Genomic DNA, 22490 nt, shown 5'->3' on the forward strand with positions numbered 1-22490 from the left:
AAGATTTCCACAGACCTTGTTGTGACCAGTTTCATGTCGGAACTATTTTCTTCACAGAACTACACCCCTCAAACGTGCATATACTCATGGATGACAGGCTGTGCTCATTACAAGGCAAAATGTAAACATTATTTGGGTCCTCCTCACCAGGGCTTTAACATTTTTCCACAAATAGCTTTCCTCTGTGTGGGGTTAGGTCGGCAGGTGTGGTACGGTATAAGAAAATAGGTCTTACATGTTGTCATTCACTCTGAAAAGAGACATTGCTGTTGAGTTTTTCAAGTGTAGTTTTTGGCACGTTAAGCACCACAAGCTGAGTGCTGATTATATACACTTTAATGGAATAAAAGTCGGTTTTTTAATCATTAAAAACTGCCTGGGACCTGAGGACATTTGCTCAAGTCCCAGCAAAACTTGTATCTGCACACAGAACTTATTTTTAGCGTGCTAATAACAGTTGCTTTACAGTCATTTAAAGCGATACAAAACACATTAGAACTTGAAGTACATCACAAACACAGAGCGTTTATTACCCAAAGTTCAGGTCTCCTAACCTTTCAGACATCAAAGAGCCAAATGTTGAATGGTAAATGGAAATTTAAGTGTTCATAAATAGCATTTTAATGATTTGTTTGTGCTGGTGTGAGGAAAAATGAAAATGGGTTCAGTTCAAATCAGCCACCAGAGACGACAGAGAGATGCAGTACAGGGAAAATGAGGAAAGATCAACTGGAACGTCTGTGCTATGTTTAGCATTGTGTCATCAATAAATCATTAGCACATTAGCTTCACAACATTAACATGATAGCTGTAAACAAACCAGATCACTGCAGAGAGAAGCTGGACAGTGATCCAGCCTGTCAGACATCAGGGCTGGGCTGGATGAGTCTGTTGGAGTCTGTTAGACCACTTTATAAAGCTGTAATGCATTGTAACAACATGTGACTCTATCAGCTTTGGTCATGTGGTGCATCTTAATCACATAAACACATTTTTTTTAAAAAAGAGAGTGTGAACTGTGTAGTCCAGGAAAAAAATGATCTCGCTGCTCTTTTCAGCTGGTGCTGCTGCTGCTGATGGTACTTAGTAGGTGCTAAGTGCTGCTGCCAGCATTCTCTCTTTGGGTCTGCTCGAGTCAGCCACATTTTGGGTCAGTTCTAATTATGCTTTTCTATAGTTATGTTTCCATCCACCTCTTTTTATGTGCATTTTCAATTCATCCATAAGAAAGCCTGAGAGGAAACACCCTAAACTTAAACAAAATCTTCAATTTTATTATCCTTGTGGGAGGTGGAAAAGTTGATTTATTGACAACATTAACATTTTATAAAGGTTTAAAGTTACACATAATTATGAGCGTGGTTGCTTTGAGTGACAGACTGCATGCCAGGCCTCACCCAGCATTCTCAGTCAGATCCACAGCTTGACCCTCTTGTCCAAATATGGTCACTTCTGAATCCAAAAACCAAGATGGTAACAGCCGAACTCGAGGCTTCAAAATGGTAGTACAGCTCCCGTTCTGAAGCCATGGCTCGCAGGCATTAAGAACATTTTCCTGTGAGGCGTTCATGTGTTTCAGGTGGAAAGAAATGTTTTGTAACATAGGTCGAGATGTCATGGGAGTCACAGGACTCTGTTTACTGATTGGGGTATTCTTGGATATTCTCTGGCCGCAATTCGCCACTAAGATTTAAACTATCCCCAACTTTAAGTTTGGCTGCGTTTCACAGTAGAATCAAACAGCCGCCGCTCAGACCGGCTGCCACAGCTCTCTATAGATATTACGTGGCAGCTTGCCACAGGCTTGATTTCAATAGGTACTATGCACACATGGCTGTTACCAGAACTCCTTCACGAGCATATAGCTGTAATATTAGTCAGCAAAACTCTCTATTTCCATTGTCCAGTGTGCTCCCCTTTATTATACAGCCTTGTTTTCCTTAACAATGCTCTTTTAATTACATCATCTCATTGTGCCCTCTTCTCTTTGGTAGTATAATGGCATCTGACTGGAGAATTAGTGCTTCCCGCTGCTTCTGTTGCTGTTTCCGTACCAGGTAGTGATGTATGCAGCGCCTAGGTCAGGCCCTCGGTCATGTGGACACCATGGTATTTGAAGCCATCCACCTTCTCCATTGAGCACCCAATGATATTAAGGGGAGCATAGTTTCTTTGCTGCTTCCTCCCAAAGTCCTGTTCTTCCCTCAGTTTGGCAGACGTTCAATAGTAGGTTGTTGTTCTGACACCAGCAGGTCAGCTCCTTTTCATTGTTATCTGTGATCATGCCCACCACAGCTGTGTTGTCACCAAGCTTGATGATGGTGTTGGAGTCTGAAGTGGCTACACAGTAGTGTGTGTACAGGGAGTACAGCAGGAGACTCAGAACGCAGCCCTGGGGTGCTCCGGTGTTAAGGATGAGGGTGGAAGAGGTGTGGATTAGATGAAAAGCTGAACTGATGCAGCAGCCATCTTGATCTATTAGTGATGAAGGTATTTGGTTTAAGTAGGACCAACTGTCTTTAACTTTGTCCAAACTATGGACCGATGATACATAGTTTGCCACACCAACAATATTTTTGTTTGTATTTTGTAGGTTTGGTTTTCTACCTGTTTCAATTTTTTGTGTGGAATAAGGCATGGCTGGGGGAATTGGATGTGTGTGTTGTTGCTGTCCCGAATACAAATGTAGAGAACAAGAGTTGACTAAAGCTTTGCCTTTTGCCTTTTCTTAGCATGGCTTTCACAATTTCCATCTCTCGAAGCTGTGAACACTAATAATTGTAATTCAAACATTTTTCAGTCGTGTGCATCTTCTCTAGGTGTGTCTGAGTGACTGGCATACATAAGTAAGCATCACAGGAGTCCTTTTTGCTGCACGTACCGTGCTGAGCAGACCATTACTGCTGCACTGTTACACCGCCCCACAGGAGCAATTGTTTGGAAAATTCAAATTTAAGATCTTTTCAGGCGACAGAGAGCCCTTACAGTGATTGGAGCGCTGAAAGCTGCTACAGACACACCCTGCCTCAGGTGCAGGGTTGACTGCAATAATTTATAAGAGAGAGTGTTCAGCCCACAATTTTATGCTTCAAAATACCAAATTATTTAACACAAAAACAACAACCGCAGATAGTGTTCTACTTTTTCCACACCAAAATAAATTCTCTGTGGTTGTGCATTCGAGAGAAAGAATTAACCACAGCAGCACCACAGTACGAGTAGAAGACAGATGCAAGATGGAGGAGGGTGATGGCTGCGGCTGTAAACAGCTGCAAACAGATGTCACGTCTGCATGTCAGAGAGGTCAGAGTGCGGATTTGTCATTTATCCGGACAATAGACGTGAGTGTGTGTATAAATGTGATATGGACTAAAGTGAGTCTTTGCATGTGAGAGGGCTTTTTGTTTTCAGTGTGTGTACAAGTTAAGTGTATCTGGTTTAACGTTCAGGATTACTGCCTCTGTTGTAAAAGGGTGGTTTAAACCATTATGTTGCTGAGGCTGCTGTGTGTGTGCGTGTGTGTGTGTATGTGTGTGTGTGTGTGTGTGTGTGTGTGTGCGTGTGAGTGTGTAGCTGTGTTCTACTTTGCTCTGAGTATAATGAGTGCCCAGACCTCAGGGGTAGAAAGGCTTTAAAAAACAAACAGAGCGCAGAAATCAGCTGTCAAGCCAGCAACTGGGCTGTGTGTGTGTGTGTGTGTGTGTGTGTGTGTGTGTGTGTGTGTATGTGTGCTTTGTAATGATGCATACACAATATTGTTAACGCTTGTGTTATTTTACAGGCATTAATGTATGGCCTGCCTCTCTCTTCAGCTATCCATTTATTCACTCATTTGTATGAAGTGCCATTTTGGCTGTTCATATTTGCACTCTCTCTCTCTCTCTCTCTCTCTCTCTCTCTGGGAGTTGTGTTCTTTATTTTCAGGTGACTGTACAGTACATCAGACGGTAACAACCTCAAACGGTTTATGTGTGTTCGAAAAGGGCAGCGTTTGTTCGGCAGCTACTGTACCTGTCTATTTGCCTGACCTGGGGGCAACTCACACAGCTGAAAACATAAAGCTCCTCAGACTTTGTGTCACACGGCATTTTGAAAATTCAACCTGCTCATGTATTTTATTAGGACTTTTCGAGGACACGGAGGAGAGGCAGGAAAAGGCCAAACAAAGGGATGTGACAACACAGTGTGAAATAGGATTTAAAACCATGTGATTGTGGATACATGAACTGAGAACTAATGGGCTGAAGGCACCGTGACGGTGTTTAGTGTGTTTCAGAGTAGCAGCATACGGCTTTTGTCCAGTCTAAATCCAATTTTACTGTTTTGGGGTTTTTGCATGCTAGTTGTAATATATCTCCCCTTTTGGGCTTTTTTCTTTTTAATCCCAGCCCCTTACAGTACCCAGAGTGCATACAGTTTGAGTCAGACTCTTAACCATAGAAGTGTCAAAACCATGTGTGAATGACTGAACCATGTCTGGATTTCAACCTCTAACCCTGGCAGTGTTAGCCTTTACAGACTGAGCTACACAGAATGAATAATAAAAGAAACATGGATATTCTCTGAGAATACACGGCCCATCATCCCCATTCAAATCACATTTTAGGTTGACCTGAATGTCTATTGGTGAGGTATTCGAACCTTGATTGATTCAGGCAAAATTTGCCCAATGCATGTCCAAGGTTTTCTTCCCACAGTGGGAGGAATTTAAATGCAGGAGGCATTTGGATTCTGCAACTGCATGGATTACACAACAGTTGCTTTTAAAGTGAGCAGCGTCTCCTCTGAGCTCTTAGATTTAATGTCGGGTGAATAAATTTTTATTCATTTTACTTTTTTGGATTTGGTATCCATAGATAACCAGCCACTGCTATCGAGGTTCAGCAACATTTGGATTCACAGAATGAATTTCCATAGACTTCTTTTCTCAAAGGCTCAAGAAGCCACTGGACAGGGGCTAAAGAGCCACATGTGGCTCCAGAGCCACAGGTTGCCTATCCCTGGTCTGAAACATGTTTTATAGTTGATGTAATAGACCATCTTTCCCCTTTCCATATTATAAACTAAATGCATACACTATGGTATGTACTGCACAATAATCATAGTATATTTTCAGTAAATAAGAAATGTACTTTATCATTTTTTTTACCATCAGAAACTGATAAAATAACCACACCAATGAAAGTCATTCTGAAACTACAGAAGGTCACTGCCAATCAAACTTCACAAACAGAAAGCTCAGTGTTTTTCAGAGATTTAATGTTTCTTTTTTTTTTTTAATCTTCATCAAACTGTCTCACCAGCATCTGCAGTGTGTTTACCACCTGTGTGCGACTTCTCTGTTGTGTGATGTATTTCCCAGTGAAATGAAATATTTGAGCATTGTACAGTTGCAAGATTTAAATCAAATCCTTCGCATTTGATGGGACTGCTAAAAAGTGTTCCGCCTTAGAGTTTAGCACGATACAGCAGACTGCTCCACATACACGCACCCCTCTCGCACCGTTAGATCAGGAGGAAGAGGGAGAGATGAACAATTTATACCTCAGCCACATTGATTTTGAAATGAAAGCAATGGTTTTGCCCAATGATATCCAAACACATCTCTTCCTGTCTCACTCCATATTGCTCTGTTAGCTACTACAACCCACAAACGGTGGGTTAAGATGACACATGGCTAGCTTGACGCCAAAAGTCTCGTTTGATTGGATGAACATTTGTAAGCTCCCCTGAGTGCAGGATGAGACATCCAACATTTTTTTACAGAAACGTTTTACAGAAAGAGAAAAGACAGGGACTCTGATGTAAAAAATACTCAGTACTTATTTTTTGACACATCTCCAGCATATATACCAAGGAATAAATGAACAATTAAAACAGGGACAGAGAATTGTATTTTAAAAAAATTGGCTATTAGCTTTGATTATTGTGTCTATTAGTAGCTAACTTGAGTAGCTGATGTATGTTTCTTACATCATTTTCAAATCAGTGACTTTTCGTTCACAAACCACCTGCGCAGTATCTCCAAACATTTGATTGCTTCACTCTATGACTTTCTTGCTTTCTTCCTTAAAGGAAAATGCCAGGGCTCTGCCTTGTGACCCATCCTCCTGCCCTGTATTACAGCTTTTCAAAAATGTTTCTGGGGCTGTTTTCAGCTCCAGCTGTGGGCCTCTATTGTACGCTACTTTGCAGACTATTTCCGTGTGGATTTCCAGGAAGCGAGCTCGGGATGCTCTGACATTCAAGAAGCTTTGAGTGTGCTATTAGTCAGGCTACCTGGCGCAGAGAGATAGCACTGAACTCCTTCAACCCTTTGAAACGCTGGGGAGTGTGTACCCACAAAGCATCTTAGAGCTGGAGCACTGATCGGAGGCCAGCCTCCCTCTCATGGCGTATTGATGTTCATGCATCCATGCTACCTCGCTGGTGATTCCAGATCAGTGTGTTTATTCTTAGAGGCTTTATGCACGCCAGCCCCGAGCTCTCCTCCCTCTTTGAAGTGTGGACACATGAAGGGGAAAATGTTGGCTCGAAGCCCATAGGAGCCGTGAAAGCTTGCAGAAGCGCCTCTGAGTTGTTATTTACGAAATGCTTTGTTTTTCCCGTGGTGCTAAAGACGCCAAAATAACCTTCCATTTGTTTTGAGTTTGGAGGTTATTAATGTTTCATTGTTTCCATGCACGCTAAAGTAGAGTACCATGGAGAAAGGGCGATGCATTAGTTATGACTTCCTGGCTTATTGGGAAGGTATGGACGAGATCACCCTTACTCACCTCTCACCAGGATTCTAAAGTAATTCACAACTGCTCCACATCTTTATATTCCACGGAGATAGACCTGATGCCTCTGGATTTAGTTCTGGATATGAAGACTTTCTATCCATAATGATACACCAGCCCTTTTACAGATCTGAATCCCATGAGCTTTGGTAACAATTTAAAAGATAGTAGGTAACTTATGTCGTCCTGCACACTATTCTCTCTCTTTACTGAGCATCAGTATTGGCCTTTATATGGAGCCTATAGTCTTATTTCTGAAAAGTTTAGCATTTTCAAATTAATATCTGGTGGACTTCAAATATATTTCTATTTGCTCTTAAGTAGCCAGTTCAGGGTATACATTTAATCATATAAAAAAAATATTCTATTAATAAATTATCTGATTTTCTAAAAAATGTAGGGATGCATGTGTAGAGACCATTACTGACTGGTATTTATCTGACATTTTTGTTTAAAGTGTTGTCTTAGAGAGTCTTGGAGCCAAGTTGTTACAATGCATGCCACATTATTGCAACATTCCTGGTTTAATTCCAGCCTTTGTTGCATGTCTTACGGTGCCCTCTCCCCCATTTCCAATCTACTCTTTTATCGGTCAAATAAAGGCAAAAATGCCATAAAGTCTGTCTGAGCATCAGATGAGATATCTGGACAATTTGTTTAACTGATAATTTTGTCTGACTTTTTGTTGGAAATTGAAATTCTTTGAATGGAAGATGGTCAAATGGATGGTTTTAGTAACAAAGGAGGATTTGAGACAAAAACTACAACTGCTACATTTCAAAATGATATTTCCCCCATGCGTCTAGGTAAAACACAATAACTTTAAAGGGGAACACAACCTGAATTAGGAATTCCTGTTAACTGCATGGCATAGGAAAGGTCATTAATATATGTGAACATGATCTCTGCCAAAGCCAGAAACCAGAGAAGTAAGTCTTAAACTTGCAATGTCATATGGCAAAAAGTTCCATAGACAATGAATGGGAGCCTGATTTTGTGGACCCACAGAATGTTTTCTGTTTTATACCCAAATGTGCTTTATTCTATTGCAGTGTTCTCATCTTTGAAACCCAAAACTGTACCCATATATTCAGAATATTCTCCTGGGTGCTTTAAGTATCATCAGTAACATCTCACCCAATTCATTGTCTCTGAAGCAGCTCCAGACTTTATACCCTCTGACATCACAAATTTGAGTTTTAGCAATGTAGCTTTTCGATTTGGGAGAGAGTTGCTCATGTTTACTAATGTTTTTGAACTGCCTGAGACCAAAGGAATTACTTGTATGAATTTGAAAAGAGGTGTAGTTCCCCTTTAAGTTGTGCTTGCAGTCAAAGTTGAGGTGAAGTTAAGAATCCTGGCATACACTTTCCAACACTCATTTACATTTTAGCACCTTTTCCTTGCTGAGCTTTGGAAAAATATGAACTTTTTAACACAGCAGGAGACATTATAATTAGGCCTAGTGTTAGAGTTTTCGTGGGATTCCCACACTGTAACGACAAAACCTTCCAGAAATTTTGGAAAGTGGCCTTTATGTTTCAGCAGACTTATTGATTATGACTTTTGTCTTTTCAGCAGAACTGTAATTAGCATGTCAGGGCATGTACCTGTGTAATATTTGTCGCTGATCTCAGCAAGAGAAGCGGACAGGTCATTGACCTGTGCTGACAGGAAATGGACAGAGTTTGGTGGATGTAATTGCTGAACTGGCCATTTAGCTTGAATGGTTGTTTTTCCTTTTCTGTTTCAAGCCTCCAATTGGCTTCATCTGTAGAGGGATGAGTGAAGAGCCCTGTGCTGATGCAGGTTGGCCAAATTAGTTGGACATGAAGGGAAGCCAAATGAAGATATTTAACTGTGCATGTTTGTGTGTGCGTGTGCGCGCGCGTGTGTGTGTGTGTGTGTGCCAGGTTTACTGTCAGAATTTAATGGCTGCTTGGGGCCAAAATACCCCTGAAGGCTGATAAAATCACAATGTGGTTAAAAACTGTCAGGACAAACAGGCACTGATATTTAGAGTACCATTTTTTAGTTTAGCCTGGTACATGTTTTGCTGAGTTGTCACAGTTGTCCCCTGTGGACCACCGGAGGGGATTCCTGCGAGCCTGTAACTAAAAGGGGAAATTTTCAAAGTGCCTGACAGAGGAAATTGTTGTATTTTTTCTTCTTATCAGAAAACAGTTAAGCGCACAGTCTGTAGGACTCTAACACGGCAATTGCACACAAAACAGTGTGTCAACAAAAGAACAAATAACCTTGGTGCAGATGGATTGGTTGGTGGCAAAGAGGAGGAAAACAGCACCATCCTCCAGGAATTGTAATAAAGCATGGAGTAAGTGGTTTATTATTCTTTTGAAATATAATGTATGTGTGTCTACTATTGCAGCATATATTGAGAAGTAACACAAACATGTTATCCCAAAGATAGTCTCGCTCACCAGACCTTTCTCAAGAAAAGAAAGGTCTGGCTGCGCCGACTCTCACTTTAAGATTGGAGAAAAAAAACACCCTGGCTTTTTTTATTTCTTCCAACCAATCACAATCGTTCTTGGCAGTGCCACAGCAACGGTGCGCTTGAAAACTGCTACACAACCGGAGGTTTTAGGGCGGGACTTCAGCGGGTGGCTCGTTCTGCCCAGTGAGAGGCTGATCTATGCAGTGAACTTCCGCCCACTCAGACTATCCCAAAGAGGACTCTAGTGCTAAAATTACAAATTTTAATTTACATGAAGTATACACTTTGTGAGCACAATGTTTTTGAGAAGAGAGGACATTTGGTATGGTCCTCGCCAACACTTTAAGACATTCTGGGAAATATACTTATTCTGCTTTCTTGCTGAGAGTTAGATGAGAAGATCTATAAATGTATATAGACTGTTAACATAAACATCCCTTTCTATTTCCTGTTAAATGTTTGTTACTGCAGTAGCTGACAAGAAAACTAAACCAAAGCTGCTGCCCGTCCGACGGTGCGACAGAGTAGCACTAAAATGGTCTATATGCTGATTATGAAGCTGGAACCAGGAGGTGGTGAGCTCAGTTTAGCAGAGAATTGTACATACCAGTGATTGTAAATAAAGATGGGCGATGCATCTCCACTTCCTCCCACTGTACAGTGTCAGGTTCCCATCCATACACCCGTCTGACGAACTGGGAGCAACGCCACTGATCTGTCAATCATGACATGAAACCCTCTTTTTATAGCATTCATCCTCATTCATTCATTTTCTGTAACCGCTTATGCTGTTAGGGGTCGCGGGTAGGTTGGAGCCTATCCCAGCCAACATTTGGCTGGAGGCGGGGTACACCCTGGAAAGTTCACCAGACTACAGGGTTGACATAGAGACAACCATTCATGCTCACATTCACACCTATGGTCAATATGTCTTTGGACTGTGGGAGGAAGCCGGAAAAAACCCACGCTGACACATGGAGAACATGCAAACTCCCTCACCCTGGGTTCGAACCAGGAAACCATCAAATAACTAAAACCAAACTTAGCAGTAAAATGAACACATGAACATACAACAGGGTGAAAACAACTACATAAAATGACAGACCGTATTTGGGAAAAAGGTATTTGACGTGTACTTTGAGTTTGTAGTTTGGCTCATGTCCCACCTGCTAGCATGGAGATGTTGGGTTTATGACCTACGTTGCAGCCAGCCAGCAGGGGGCAATTGAACAGATTTTTTTAAACTTTGGACGGTCAAGCTAGCTGTTTCCCCTGTTTCCAGTCTTTATCCCTAGCTAAGCTAATTGCCTCCTGTCTGTAGCTTCATATTTATCATGTAGACATGAGACTGGCATGAATCTTTGCTTCTAACGCTCAACAAGAAAGCAAATAAGCGCATATCCCAAAATGTCTCACTGCTCCTTTAATGTTAGATTTAGGGTAATAGCGTTGGTGTTAGTATGATGGGTGTATTTTTGTATGTGTACAGAATTGGAATGAATATGTGCATTTGTGATTGATGTGTGTGCGCACGTGTGTGTGTAAGATTTGGGTCCTACTCCAGCAGCTTATCCTGGGTCTTTTCATAGATCCCTGTCTCATTTCAATGACAATGGCAGATCAGCATCAATTACTCCTGCGTCTTTGCATCGTGATCCAGAAGGCTGATAATAAAGCTGGCTTTTAGCCCCAGAAGACGAGGTGACATTTAATTACTTCACCTAATGCTGTACGTTATTTCAGAGTCAGATATGTGACATGATGTTTACCTTTTAGCCCATCTATCTTTTCATCCAGCTATTTCATATGAATTTTTCCAGTAAAATGTGCCCTGATGATTTTCTGTGGGAGTTTTTCCTCCTCCGTCCCTTCATAATGCCACTCCTCCCTCTGTCTGCGCGTTTATTACGAAGGGCTCTGGATTTTAGTGTGTGTGTGTGTGTGTGTGTGTGTGTGTGTGTGTGTGTGTGTGTTAGAGGTCAGTGGGGAGTGAGGCTCCTCATAATCCGGTAATCAAACCAGCTGCCACCAGACCCAACCCCCATCCCTCCAGCCATGTCTCTTTCTCTTTTCTCTTGATCTCTTTCTTCCGTTTATCTCTGATTTTCTTGCCTGTATATTTCTGTCTAAATCTTGTGGTTTTTTTGTGTCCTTCCTTTTAATAAAAAATACTAATGTTTTATTCTTGTTCCTTTATGCTTTCTTTCCTCCTTCCTTTCTGTGTGTTTGACACTTAATGTCAACAGGAAATGAGTAACAAATTGTATTTTAGGGAAAACAGCTGACTAATTGTATTCACCTTGGTGAAATTTATTTAAATCGGCCATTTAATCAGTTCACTAACCTATCAAATTATGTATTACTACAATATTAGCTAAGGGAGCATCAATAATCAATCAGTTATTTACAGAGATACTGAAACAGTAAATCATCATTGACTGTCAGTTAATATAATCAAAGTGCTCTTCCTCTATTTTTTATTACTCCCTGGTTAAAGATCCCTCATTTCCTTTCTCATTCCTCTTCTCTTGTCCTCCTCCCTCATCTCCTTTGCCTTTTCCTGGTTTTAATAAACCTCCTTCGCTCTCCTTCACCCTCCGTTGCCTCTCTCTGTCAACATCCTTTCTGTCTCATCCACCCCTCGCCCTCCACGCATCACTCCTGCGCTCTCTTCTTTCTTTTTCTTTCTTTCTCTCATTTACTTTTTCTTTCCACCACTTGCCCTGCCCTTTTTGCATCAAGACCCCTCATGTATTGTATTCTCTGTCTTTTATTCTCTTGATGGCATTGTTCACCCTGGTTCACCTTCACATTGCCTCAGTGGTGCTGTAGAAAATTGCCTCCTCACGCCGGTGTGGTCGTGTGTATTTGTATTATTTTATAGCTTATTAACCAGCTTGTCGCACCAAATTGTTTCACGACAAACAATACAGCCCAGTGCTGGAATGTGTTTGTACCCAGTGTAGATGAAACATTTCTCGTGTCTGTTTTTGAAACAGATATTATTGTGCTTGTGAGAGTTGTGACCTGCTGAGATTTGTATGAACTCATTTTGTAGTAGTGACGGGTTTCAGAGAGATGGAGCGCCGTGCTGAATTTGTAACCAAAGCTGAATGTGAGGAGACAGGGGAGATGATGTTTTCTACATGAGGGCACTCAGTGATACCTCTCCACCTCTCTCCATCTCTCTGTCCCTCTGTGGCTTCTTCAGTCACATGCAAAAGGCTTGAAACCAACTCCCTGCTTACAAACAAATGTAGATTTCAAAGCAGGAGTTTTGTCTTTCTTACTGAAACATATGATTAAAATATGGCATTACATTTGCGGTGAGATGGATTTCAGAATATTACTCTGCCGTCTTGTGTCATAAATCTCTTATTGATCTCCTATCATGAAGGTCCACTGGATAATTGGCTGTGTGCTGATGATGACTAAATATAGGAAGTGAACATCTAATAAAGATTCGTTTCCAGATTTAGGTCAAAATTACATCCAACACCATCATGTCTTGTAAACTGATTTGGCTTTGTTAGCTAGCAAAGTAACCACCAAACTATTTGACATCTGTGTATGCAGCAGTGCCCAGCAGCTCTTGGCTGACTGACATGGCTTAAATATTTTGTAAAAGTGTTATGTTTAGACCACTCTGAGCATGTGGTTAAGTCAAGGAAAGGAGAGTGTCTTAAACATGGGAAGCATTAACTTTTCTGTATGTTCAGTATATGGAATTCATAAAGAAAAAAATGTTTTTCTTACATGCCTCCACAGTAGAGGAAGAATCCAAAAAAAGCTGAACATTTTTTTGTGAATTGAAGTCACTGGGAACTACATTTTACAACAGCAAAAGGACATCAAAACATTGATTTACAAACTCTCACACAACAAATGCAGTATAACTCAAGTCTCATTTATCCCGTCATATGCTCAGTACCTCCCAAACACATGTATTTTCACTAAAACCATACTATTTAAAATAATTCTGCCCAAAAGTAGCGCATCCTTAGTGAGCCTGATCATGTGTGTGTGTATAAGAGCCGCTTGAGCATCCATAGTAACGCTACTAAGCCCTGTATGAGCATGTTTGTACTAATATGTCTAAAATTGTAATGTTTTTATGGAAATGCACGTTTGGGAATTACTGTGCATACGACCAGATAAGTGAAACTTGGATTATACTGCAAAAGTTGTGTGAGAGTTTGTGAACAGATATTTTGATACAGTTTTGCTGTTGTTAAACACAGCCCCTGTTTGCTTCAAATGAAGAAGAATGTTCAGCTTTTTTGGATTCTCTATTCACCACAGAGGATTTCAGACAAACAGACTTTTCTTCACGAATTCAAGGTAACATGCAGTGAGTCACTGATATAAATTGTCATTTGGCAGGTGAAGTGTTCCTTCAACCAAATGTTTTTAGCCCCAAACCTCAAGTGGGATGCAGAAATCTCAATCTCTGGTGCCAAAGTATTGTGTTTTGTACACCCAGTCACCCACAGCAACCTGCTCCCTAAGACCTCAGTTCAGTGTTAGAGCGTCACAATGGAAAAAGAAACACTGCCAGTGAAAGTAATTTTGTTTTCCCCAAAACTTTTTGGCAATATATTTAAGTATTTTGCAAGAGACAGGGTTGGATATGGACATGAATAATGTGACAGTTCACCTCAAATGCCAGGAGCAAATTGGGTACTTTTTTTAACTTGTTACTTGAAAATGTAAGCCAACTGTGACGTATATGTCTGACAACACAACTTGGATTATGACCACGCAACTAACACAGACTGTAGGGTGGCTGAATAAAGAAAATATACTTGACGCTGTAAATTTAAAGTACAGCAGATAAATTACATAATTTGTGTAATGAATCCACTCTCACAAGCTTATTTTCCCATCACATTATTTAAATGTCAGCGTACTGGCAGTTTCAATCAGCTACAAACTTCTCTCTCTCTCTTTCACTTAATTTAAATAACACACTGAATTATAGTACATTACCTTTGACAGCTGTAACTACAAGTTTGATTGAAAACAGGCTTGTGAGTGTGTGTGTGTATGTGTGTGTGTGTGTGTGTGTGTGTGTGTGTGCATTTGTGTTTGTCACTCCTCTCTGGAGGTGGCCCTCGGCAGTGTTTTGACTTTTAACTGCCTCCTGAATGAGTTTGTTCACTTCAGTAGAGAAATGATTCCTTTTAGACTTAAAAGCAGTTTTTCTTGTAAAATGCCACATTCACAAAGCAGTTTTGAAAACGACCCTGGATCTGTTTCTTGTTTATTTGTAGGTGTGTCGACTGTGCAGGTATTATGTATGATAACATATGTAAGGCAGGGTTCTGTCCAAGCTGCATATCTCATGACCTTATTGTGACCTCTTCACCTTTTCTCCTCCCCTTTATAATCCTCCCTCTCTTGCTCCTCTTCATTTATCACTGTCTTTTTACCTCTGCTCTTTGCTCTTTATTCCTGTCGCCCCTGACCCTTCTCCCTCGTGCCTCCCCCTTCATCTATCTCCCTCCTCTTACGCCTTCACCTGTTTACACCTATTTATCACTCCACATCTCCCAACCCTCTCTATCTTTATCTTTCTTCATCTCCTGTTCCTTCACCTCCTAACCCTTTTGTCGATTCTTTATACACTTCATCCACGAGCTCATCTATTCATCCACCTAACCTTTCTTCCTCCGCTTTCTTTTTTAACTCTTCAGATGGTGCTCACAGCATTTCAGCACAGTGCGTTCTCCGCGTCCTCATCATAACCGAGGACATGCTGGGCAGCAGTGTCACTGTCCGCCTCCAGAATATGTCCCAGGAACACTTCCTGTCACCGCTGCTGAGTAACTTCCTGGAGGGCGTGTCGGCGGTGCTCTCGGTGCCTGTTGAGGATGTTTTCATCTTCAACATCCAGCCAGACCTGGATGCGGCGCCGGGAGGGATCCTGAATGTCAGCTTCTCTGCTGCCTTGCCGGGCGGACTCTTTTTCCCTTCTGAGACCCTGGAGGAACAGCTGTACCTGAACAGACCGAGGCTGACGTCACTAACACAGATGGAGGTCAGTTCACATTTACAAATACAAATACACAGATAAGAACCGCAGGATTTAAATGCTCATTGGTGGCATATGTATGTGCAAAAGTCAGTCACATGCATCAGCTGGAAATCAGGGTCACATGTAATAAGACGTGAAGTATCAAGACACATTGTGCAAACACACACATGCATCTAAAGACAGTCACTTGAGCATATTGCATGTGAACTGATAATAACACAATACAGATGCTACGCCAGTGCAGCCATATGGATTCATCCAGCAATACGCTGATATGACCACTAAATGTTCTCATGCATGAAATCACACACACCTGGACACAGCATGCACATCGGTTACATACAAGCTTAGACACCCACAGAGCATCTCTGTACACGCATGAGAGAAAGAGATGTTTCGATAGAGGAAAACAAGCGAAACGTAAAGAGGGAAAGATTTACGGAGGGCCGAGAGAGAACACAGCGGTGTCAGGAGATACATAGTTTAAGGCTGACTGTATGACCTTCTCTCAACAGGCACTGTCACACTAACACACATTAATACACACAAACTGAATCTATAGCCTCTTACTGTCTAAGAAGACACAATCTAGTGAATACCTATCTGATCCAGCGACCCTAACAGCAAACAGTAACAGTAAATACTGTCTTCTGAAGGCAATGTGAGGGCAAATGAGTAAGAGGGAAAAAAAGACCAGTAGCAATACGTCTTTTTGTGATAGGGCTGTAATTGTAAAACATTTCTCAGGGCAACCGTTTTTAGAGTATCTAAGGAAGCCTTTATAATGACTAAGACCTGAGAAGTTTCTGACCTGAGGGGATGTGGAAAGACTATAGGCAAGACTGATTTGTCATTGATATATACACCAATCAGCCAAGACTTGAAAACCACTGGAGGGTAAGGTGAATGACATAGATCATCTTGTCGCAATCCATGTTCTGCTGGGAAACCTTTGGTCCTGGTACTCATGTGGATTCCACTTGACGTGCACCACCTGCCCAAACACTGTTGCAGACCAAGTACACCCCCCATGGCATGACAAAGAGTTCGAGGCCTTGATCTGGCCTCAAAAATCCCTGGATCCCAATTTGATTGAGCAGCACTGTAGTGTGCCTGTATCCCAGAGGTACCCTGATCCATGGTGGGGCCTCCTTGGATCGGACTTGGCTCTGATCTGTCAATGTAGGGACACAGGACCTCTGGGGTTGTTTCCTGTGATGTCTGGCACCAGGGTGTTGGCGGCAGATCCTATAAGTCCTGTGGGTTGTGAGGTGGGGTACCAACACGTCCCAGAGACACTTGATCAGATTGGGATCTTGGGAATCTGGAATTCAGGCCGATGCCATGAACTCTTTGTCAAGTTCCTCACCATTCTTGAACAGTTTTTACGATGTGGCATGGCATTGTCCTGCTGGGGGGCCACTGCCATCGAGGAGTGCCGTTGCCGTAAGGTGGGGTACTTAGTCTGCAATAGTGATTGGTTGGCACCTCAAGTAGCATTCACATGAATGCCAGGATCAAATGTTTCCCACCAGAACATTGCATTGTAGCAAGATGATCAATGTTATTCACTTGTGCTTTTAGTGTTTGGGGTTATTGTTATACATAGCCAATACTATATTACAGTCATAATAAGACATGATTGATGATTAATATTTTTTTAAACCTATTTTGCCATGTCTTGGTCCAGAGTAAAATATTTCAACAGCCATAATGGATGGATCACAATCAAATTTGGTTGCCAAAAACTAGGCTACACTAGTGTAATAGCATAGAGCAGCCTCTACATACAGGCTCTGTAGCCTGAGAGGCACAACACAGGGCAAAAAAGGCCCACATCCGTCCCTGCTGCTCAGCTACACCTGAAGGCAACCTAGATAAGCATATCAATCTTTACCAGTAAATCAACTTGAAACTTCTTTCATCTGAACTACGGCGGCTTGACAGTAAGATGACGATATCTAGAGAGAGATTTTAAGAAGTACTTTAAATTTAAAAAAACAAGAAAAACGCGGATTTTGAGGGGGAAAGACAGCTAATTAGCCAGCAAGGTTACTGCGACGTTTTAGCATTAGCATAACCCGTAGCTAGCATAGCTAAGGTGTTAAAATGATAACGCTAGCATACTATCATGTCAAACATTAGCATGTCATTAGCTAACGTTAGTTGTTAAACTAATTGCAGACACGTTAGCATTATGTCAGCTGAAATATTTTTTTTCTGTTAAAGCCAGTTTTCAGCAGTGTCCTCAGTGGCTCAGAGTTTCTCACTAAAAGGGTGAAACATTTTTATCTGTGTAACGTTAAGAAGATAACGTTACTGCACTTAATTAACTTGTTAAGGTTAGCATTTTCCTTTTGTGAGTATATCTTTGGATAACAACGGTAGCCTCATGAGATAACATGCTGTTGTTGAATGTTACAAAATTATTTTTTACTTCTATAAATAATAAAACATCCATTTAAATACATATAACGTAACGTTACCTTCCACAGACTGTGTCAATTGTTTCCCCCCACAAATATAACTCCAAATGTCTTTTCTTCACTACAGCTATACCTGCTGCATAATAGCCATTATTCATGGTAGACATTTTGACATGTCACAGCAGGTGCACAGGTGTAATTAATAATCTTAATCAAGGCTGCAGTCAAGTTAGCTGCTCCAATGTCAGTGTCCTGGTACTGTGGATGCTTTCTCCCTGACAACTTAGTACATTACCTCTCTTGAGTATTTCCATTAAATACCTTTACACTTACACTTAACTGCATTGCAGAGGGAAATATGTTTTTTTTACTCCTACATTTATCTGACAGTTATAGTTACTTGTTATATTTCAGATAAAGACCTAATATGAATAATAAAGATTAGTTTATGAAATCAAATGCATTGTTGTGGATTGAACTATGTATAGAAATTAGTAAAAAATTAGCCCACTTGACCAGCTAACGTAGTAAAATAATGTAAGTAAGTAATTATACACAAATGAGTATATTTACACTGGTATATTGGTACACACTATTTTTACTTTTTATTTGTATTTTAGAATCTTAATATATTTTCCACCATTGTTTGCATGGCTTACTGGAATACACAAATGGGAAAGAGCCAACATTAATGTTAGTAGTTGCACGTGTTTTTACTTCTTTTACACTTCAGAATATGTGCTGTAGGGAAATTGGAAATAGTTGTGTGTTTCAGCTAGGCAGAAATAATGATGAAAAAAAAAGCCCTTGATTAGAAAGTATGCTGAGCAGTGAAAACTAGGATTGAATTAGGACACCATCTGGAGCACTTACAACAGTAAACTTCTGTTTACATGTTAACAAAGCAGTAACATTCCTCTCGATGATCTCCAACATCTTTCCTCTCCCATCACTCCAGGTCCTCCCGTTTGATGACAATGTGTGTCTGCGTGAACCGTGCCAGAACTACATGAAGTGCATCTCAGTGCTGCGCTTCAACAGCTCCGCCCCCTTCATTTCCTCACCCTCCATCTTGTTCCGGCCCATCCACCCCATCGCGGGTTTACGCTGTCGCTGCCCAGTTGGCTTCACGGGTGATTACTGTGAGACGGAGATCAACCTGTGTTACTCCAACCCCTGCATGAACGGAGGGGTGTGTGCCCGCAGAGAAGGAGGGTATACCTGTATCTGCCGTGAAGACTACACTGGTGAGTCGGGAAGGGAATGTGTACTGTCGTGAGTACAGGAGTGAGCATGTATCTGTGGAATTTGGTGTTTGTTTTTGTACTCATAAAATATAACAATAAGAGTTTGAGTGCTTGTTTCCAGTAGTGATGGTGGTATACACATGTTGATTATAAACTGTAGTACTAGTATATAACTGAGAATAACCCAACTTAATTCAACCATCTTCTATGAATGGTAAATACTGAAGACACTCTGAATTAAGTTATTATCTCTAGCAATTTGCTTTATGTAAATGTCCTAAAATGAATAGAAATTGGCCACATCTAATTGGAAATGTTCTTGATCTTGATCACGCTAGTTAGCCACCTCAAAGTTGCTGTCTACATGATGTTTGTTTAGCTGATTGAGTTTTGTAGTGCCCCTGCATTAATAAAACAGTAGCTAAAGGGAACTTCAGTATTTAGATTCAAAAACATGTGAAAATAGGGTCCAGGTTGAAAAATACTTTAGTTTCCCTTTAAGTGCCCATTAAGTACATGGGAGCTTGCCAATTAACAGGTCCTTCCGCAGACAGTTTTTCATCTTTAGTGGAATACTTGTAGACCCTGAGTAGTTTTTATGCAGTTTAAAATGCTGACTCATGAAACAGAAGAGCCAAGCTGAGCAATATGGCTTTTGCAGGAACTAGGTGGAATATAAAGTATGACCTAATTAAATGCACAAATAGTGCTATTACAAAATCATAAATACATAAAAATTTCTCAATTAACTTAATCAAAAATGCTAAAAAATGTGAAGCTCAGAAACATTTTACTTTCATCATACCAAAAGTTTTATTATTGTCCTGTATTTATATTACCCTATATTTAGTTGTGTCAAACTATAGTTTGGGGTGACACGGTGGTGCTGTGGTTGGCACTGTCTGCTCACAGTAAGAGGTTTTTGGTCTGGAAGCCAGCCAACTGAGGCCCTTTTGTGTGGAGTTTGCATGTACTCCCCTGTGTCAGCATTGTTTTTCTCTGGGTCCTTCTACAGTCCTAAGACATGCAGGTCTGGTTAACTGGTGACTTTAAATTTGCTGTAGGTTTGAATATGAGCGGGAATGGTGGTCTGTCTCTGTGTGTCAGCTGGGATAGTCTGCTGCCCCTTGCGACCCTTAACAAGATATGTGGTTGCAGATAATGAATGACTGAAATGATAAGTTATATGAGAACTGCAATTTTTTACTTTCTTTTTAACTTTACCCTTGAATTATCTGTATATTCTACAAAACTCTGAATACTTCCATCTGGTGCTGTTTATTTATTTGCTGTTTATGTTAATGTTACTTTACTTTTGAGCAACTTCAGAGATTATACATGTCAGTGTCACGCAGGCTGTATCTGGTCTTTGTAATGCTAAATTACTATCTCACTCCTAGTAAGTGAAATAGTCACATCCATTACACATTTCTGAATGGCTGCTCTGTCACTTCTTAATGGAAAATGTATAATTTGTTTTTAAAAATTTATGTGTGACTTCAATCAAATTTGGTGCCTTTGGAAACTTTGAAACCTTTAAATGAAGTGTTGCGAATTTTAAAGCTTGCACATGGCACTAAATCTAGTTCCCCTGATAGAGCATGCACCCCATATGGGCTGTGTCCTTGACATTGCCTGAGTTTGAAATCAACCGGCACCCATGAATGTATGAATGTATAAAGAGAACTAGGTAAAGCTTTTAAGGCAGGGCTCTGTTCATTCCTGTGAAAGCTGCTAAGTTAAAAAAGTTTGACATGTCAGGTTAAAAACTACCTGGATCGTTCGCATCATTGGTAGGGTTGCAACAATTAGGCGACTAATCGATGACTAATCGACCTTTAAAATAATCTATGACTATTTTTGTAGTTGACTAATCGGTTTGAGTCATTTTTCATAGAAAAGTACTATAAAAGAATCCCAAAATACTCTTACTGCAGCTTCTTACGTTCAAATATTGGCAGCTTTACACACCCTTCCATGACGGTGAACTAAAACCCGTTGACATTGCGTACGAAACAAGACATTAGATGACATAATTTTGGGGTTTGGGAAAGACAGACCGACATTTTTCAACATTGTAACGCATTTTTCGATAAAATGATTAGTCGACTAATCAAAGAAATAATCGACAGATTAGTCGATCATCAAAATAATCGTTAGTTGCAGCCCTAATCGTTGGGCCTATAGAGCAAGCGCACTGCAGACTTTAGTGAGCTGAGTGGCTAACTTCCACTGGCCAGGTGGCTAACTTGCAGTTTAGCCCTCGGCTAACATGACTGGGGATACAGTTAATTGTATAACTCTTATATACTTTCGAAATGTAAACGGACTCAATGGATCAAATCCCGATAGTCATGAAAATTATTTCGCGGAGGTTGTTGTGATGCTCAACAAAATTATCACTGATTTGTGGACGTCTCTTTTAGATTCTAAGTCTATGGGAAAAGTCTTTCTGGGCCCAATGGACCCAGAAGTTGTAATACGAAAACTGTCTTCAAATCACTTCCCGAGGTCCTGCTCGCAGCTCTTTGCTGCGTGTCATCCCCCCTCTGTCTCTCCTCCTTCCTTTTCCTGTCACTCTCGAGCTGCTCTATCATAAAGACAATAAAAAGCCCTAAAAATATCTTCAGAAAATGGGCTTGCACTTGATGCACATAGGTTTGTAACAACATACCCATTGGTAGATTAAGACATTTTTTGACATTGTAATAGATTTTTTCGCATATTGCTGAGTGTTTTATTCACCTCTTTATATATTCACTTCTACATTACGGGTTTAATAGATAGGATAGAGTGTGAGTGTGTTTGTTTGTGTGTTTGTTGTGTCTTGGTGTAGTCTTTAACTCAACCCTGGTAAACTAAACCTGACTGTCAGTGTCTCTTTGTTCATGTCCCATGTTGACTTCCTCTTTGATCCGCTCTGTTTTTACTCTGTTGTCGTGTTGAGCTGAACAACATGAAAACATACACTCTGCCTCCTGGGAGAGCTTCCTCCTCCTCAGCTCTCTATCTGTTACTTGGTCTCTCTCACACACACACACACACACACACACACACACACACACACACACCACTGCAGCCACCATAAACCCCTCACTCTTTTTTATTGTCACCAAACTAATTTGTTCCCTCTCACACACACACACACACACACACACACACACTTCATTCTCTCTTACCTTTCCCAATACTCCAGACTAATTTGCTCTCTCTCCCTCTACCTTTTCCCCGCCCCGCCATACTGCTGCACTGCTTCAGTGTTTGAGCCATTGAGTAGGTTGTAGGAGAGGATAGATGCTATGAATGTCAGTGTGTGTGTCTGGGGGATATTTCACATTGCCTTTTATTTCGAATCAAAAGCGAGCTGGGGGAGTGAAGCAACACTTTCCTTTCATGAGAGAGACAGAGTGTTTTCCAAACTCCCACTGAGTCAGACAGAAAGAGAGATAAAGAGAGAAAGAGGAAATGAGCAAACCAGAAGTGGAGGTAGAGAGCGAGAGAGACTGAGAGTGAGTGGGAGGGTGAGAGAAAGACGGATGA

General features: G+C 40.9%; 1 protein-coding gene across 2 annotated transcripts in view; it reads left to right on the forward strand.

Moving 5' to 3' along the window:
• The window catches only part of celsr3 (cadherin, EGF LAG seven-pass G-type receptor 3), a 142638-nt gene that overhangs the window by 18213 nt on the left and 101935 nt on the right, over nucleotides 1-22490 (forward strand). For both annotated transcript variants that reach the window (XM_049580099.1, XM_049580100.1), the window contains exons 2-3: nucleotides 14937-15280; nucleotides 18662-18950. In XM_049580099.1, coding sequence (XP_049436056.1) covers nucleotides 14937-15280; nucleotides 18662-18950 — 633 coding nt within the window. The remainder of the gene's footprint in view (nucleotides 1-14936; nucleotides 15281-18661; nucleotides 18951-22490) is intronic.

This window comes from Epinephelus fuscoguttatus, linkage group LG7 (genome assembly GCF_011397635.1).
Source record: "Epinephelus fuscoguttatus linkage group LG7, E.fuscoguttatus.final_Chr_v1".
In the NCBI taxonomy this organism is placed as follows: Eukaryota; Metazoa; Chordata; class Actinopteri; order Perciformes; family Serranidae; genus Epinephelus; species Epinephelus fuscoguttatus.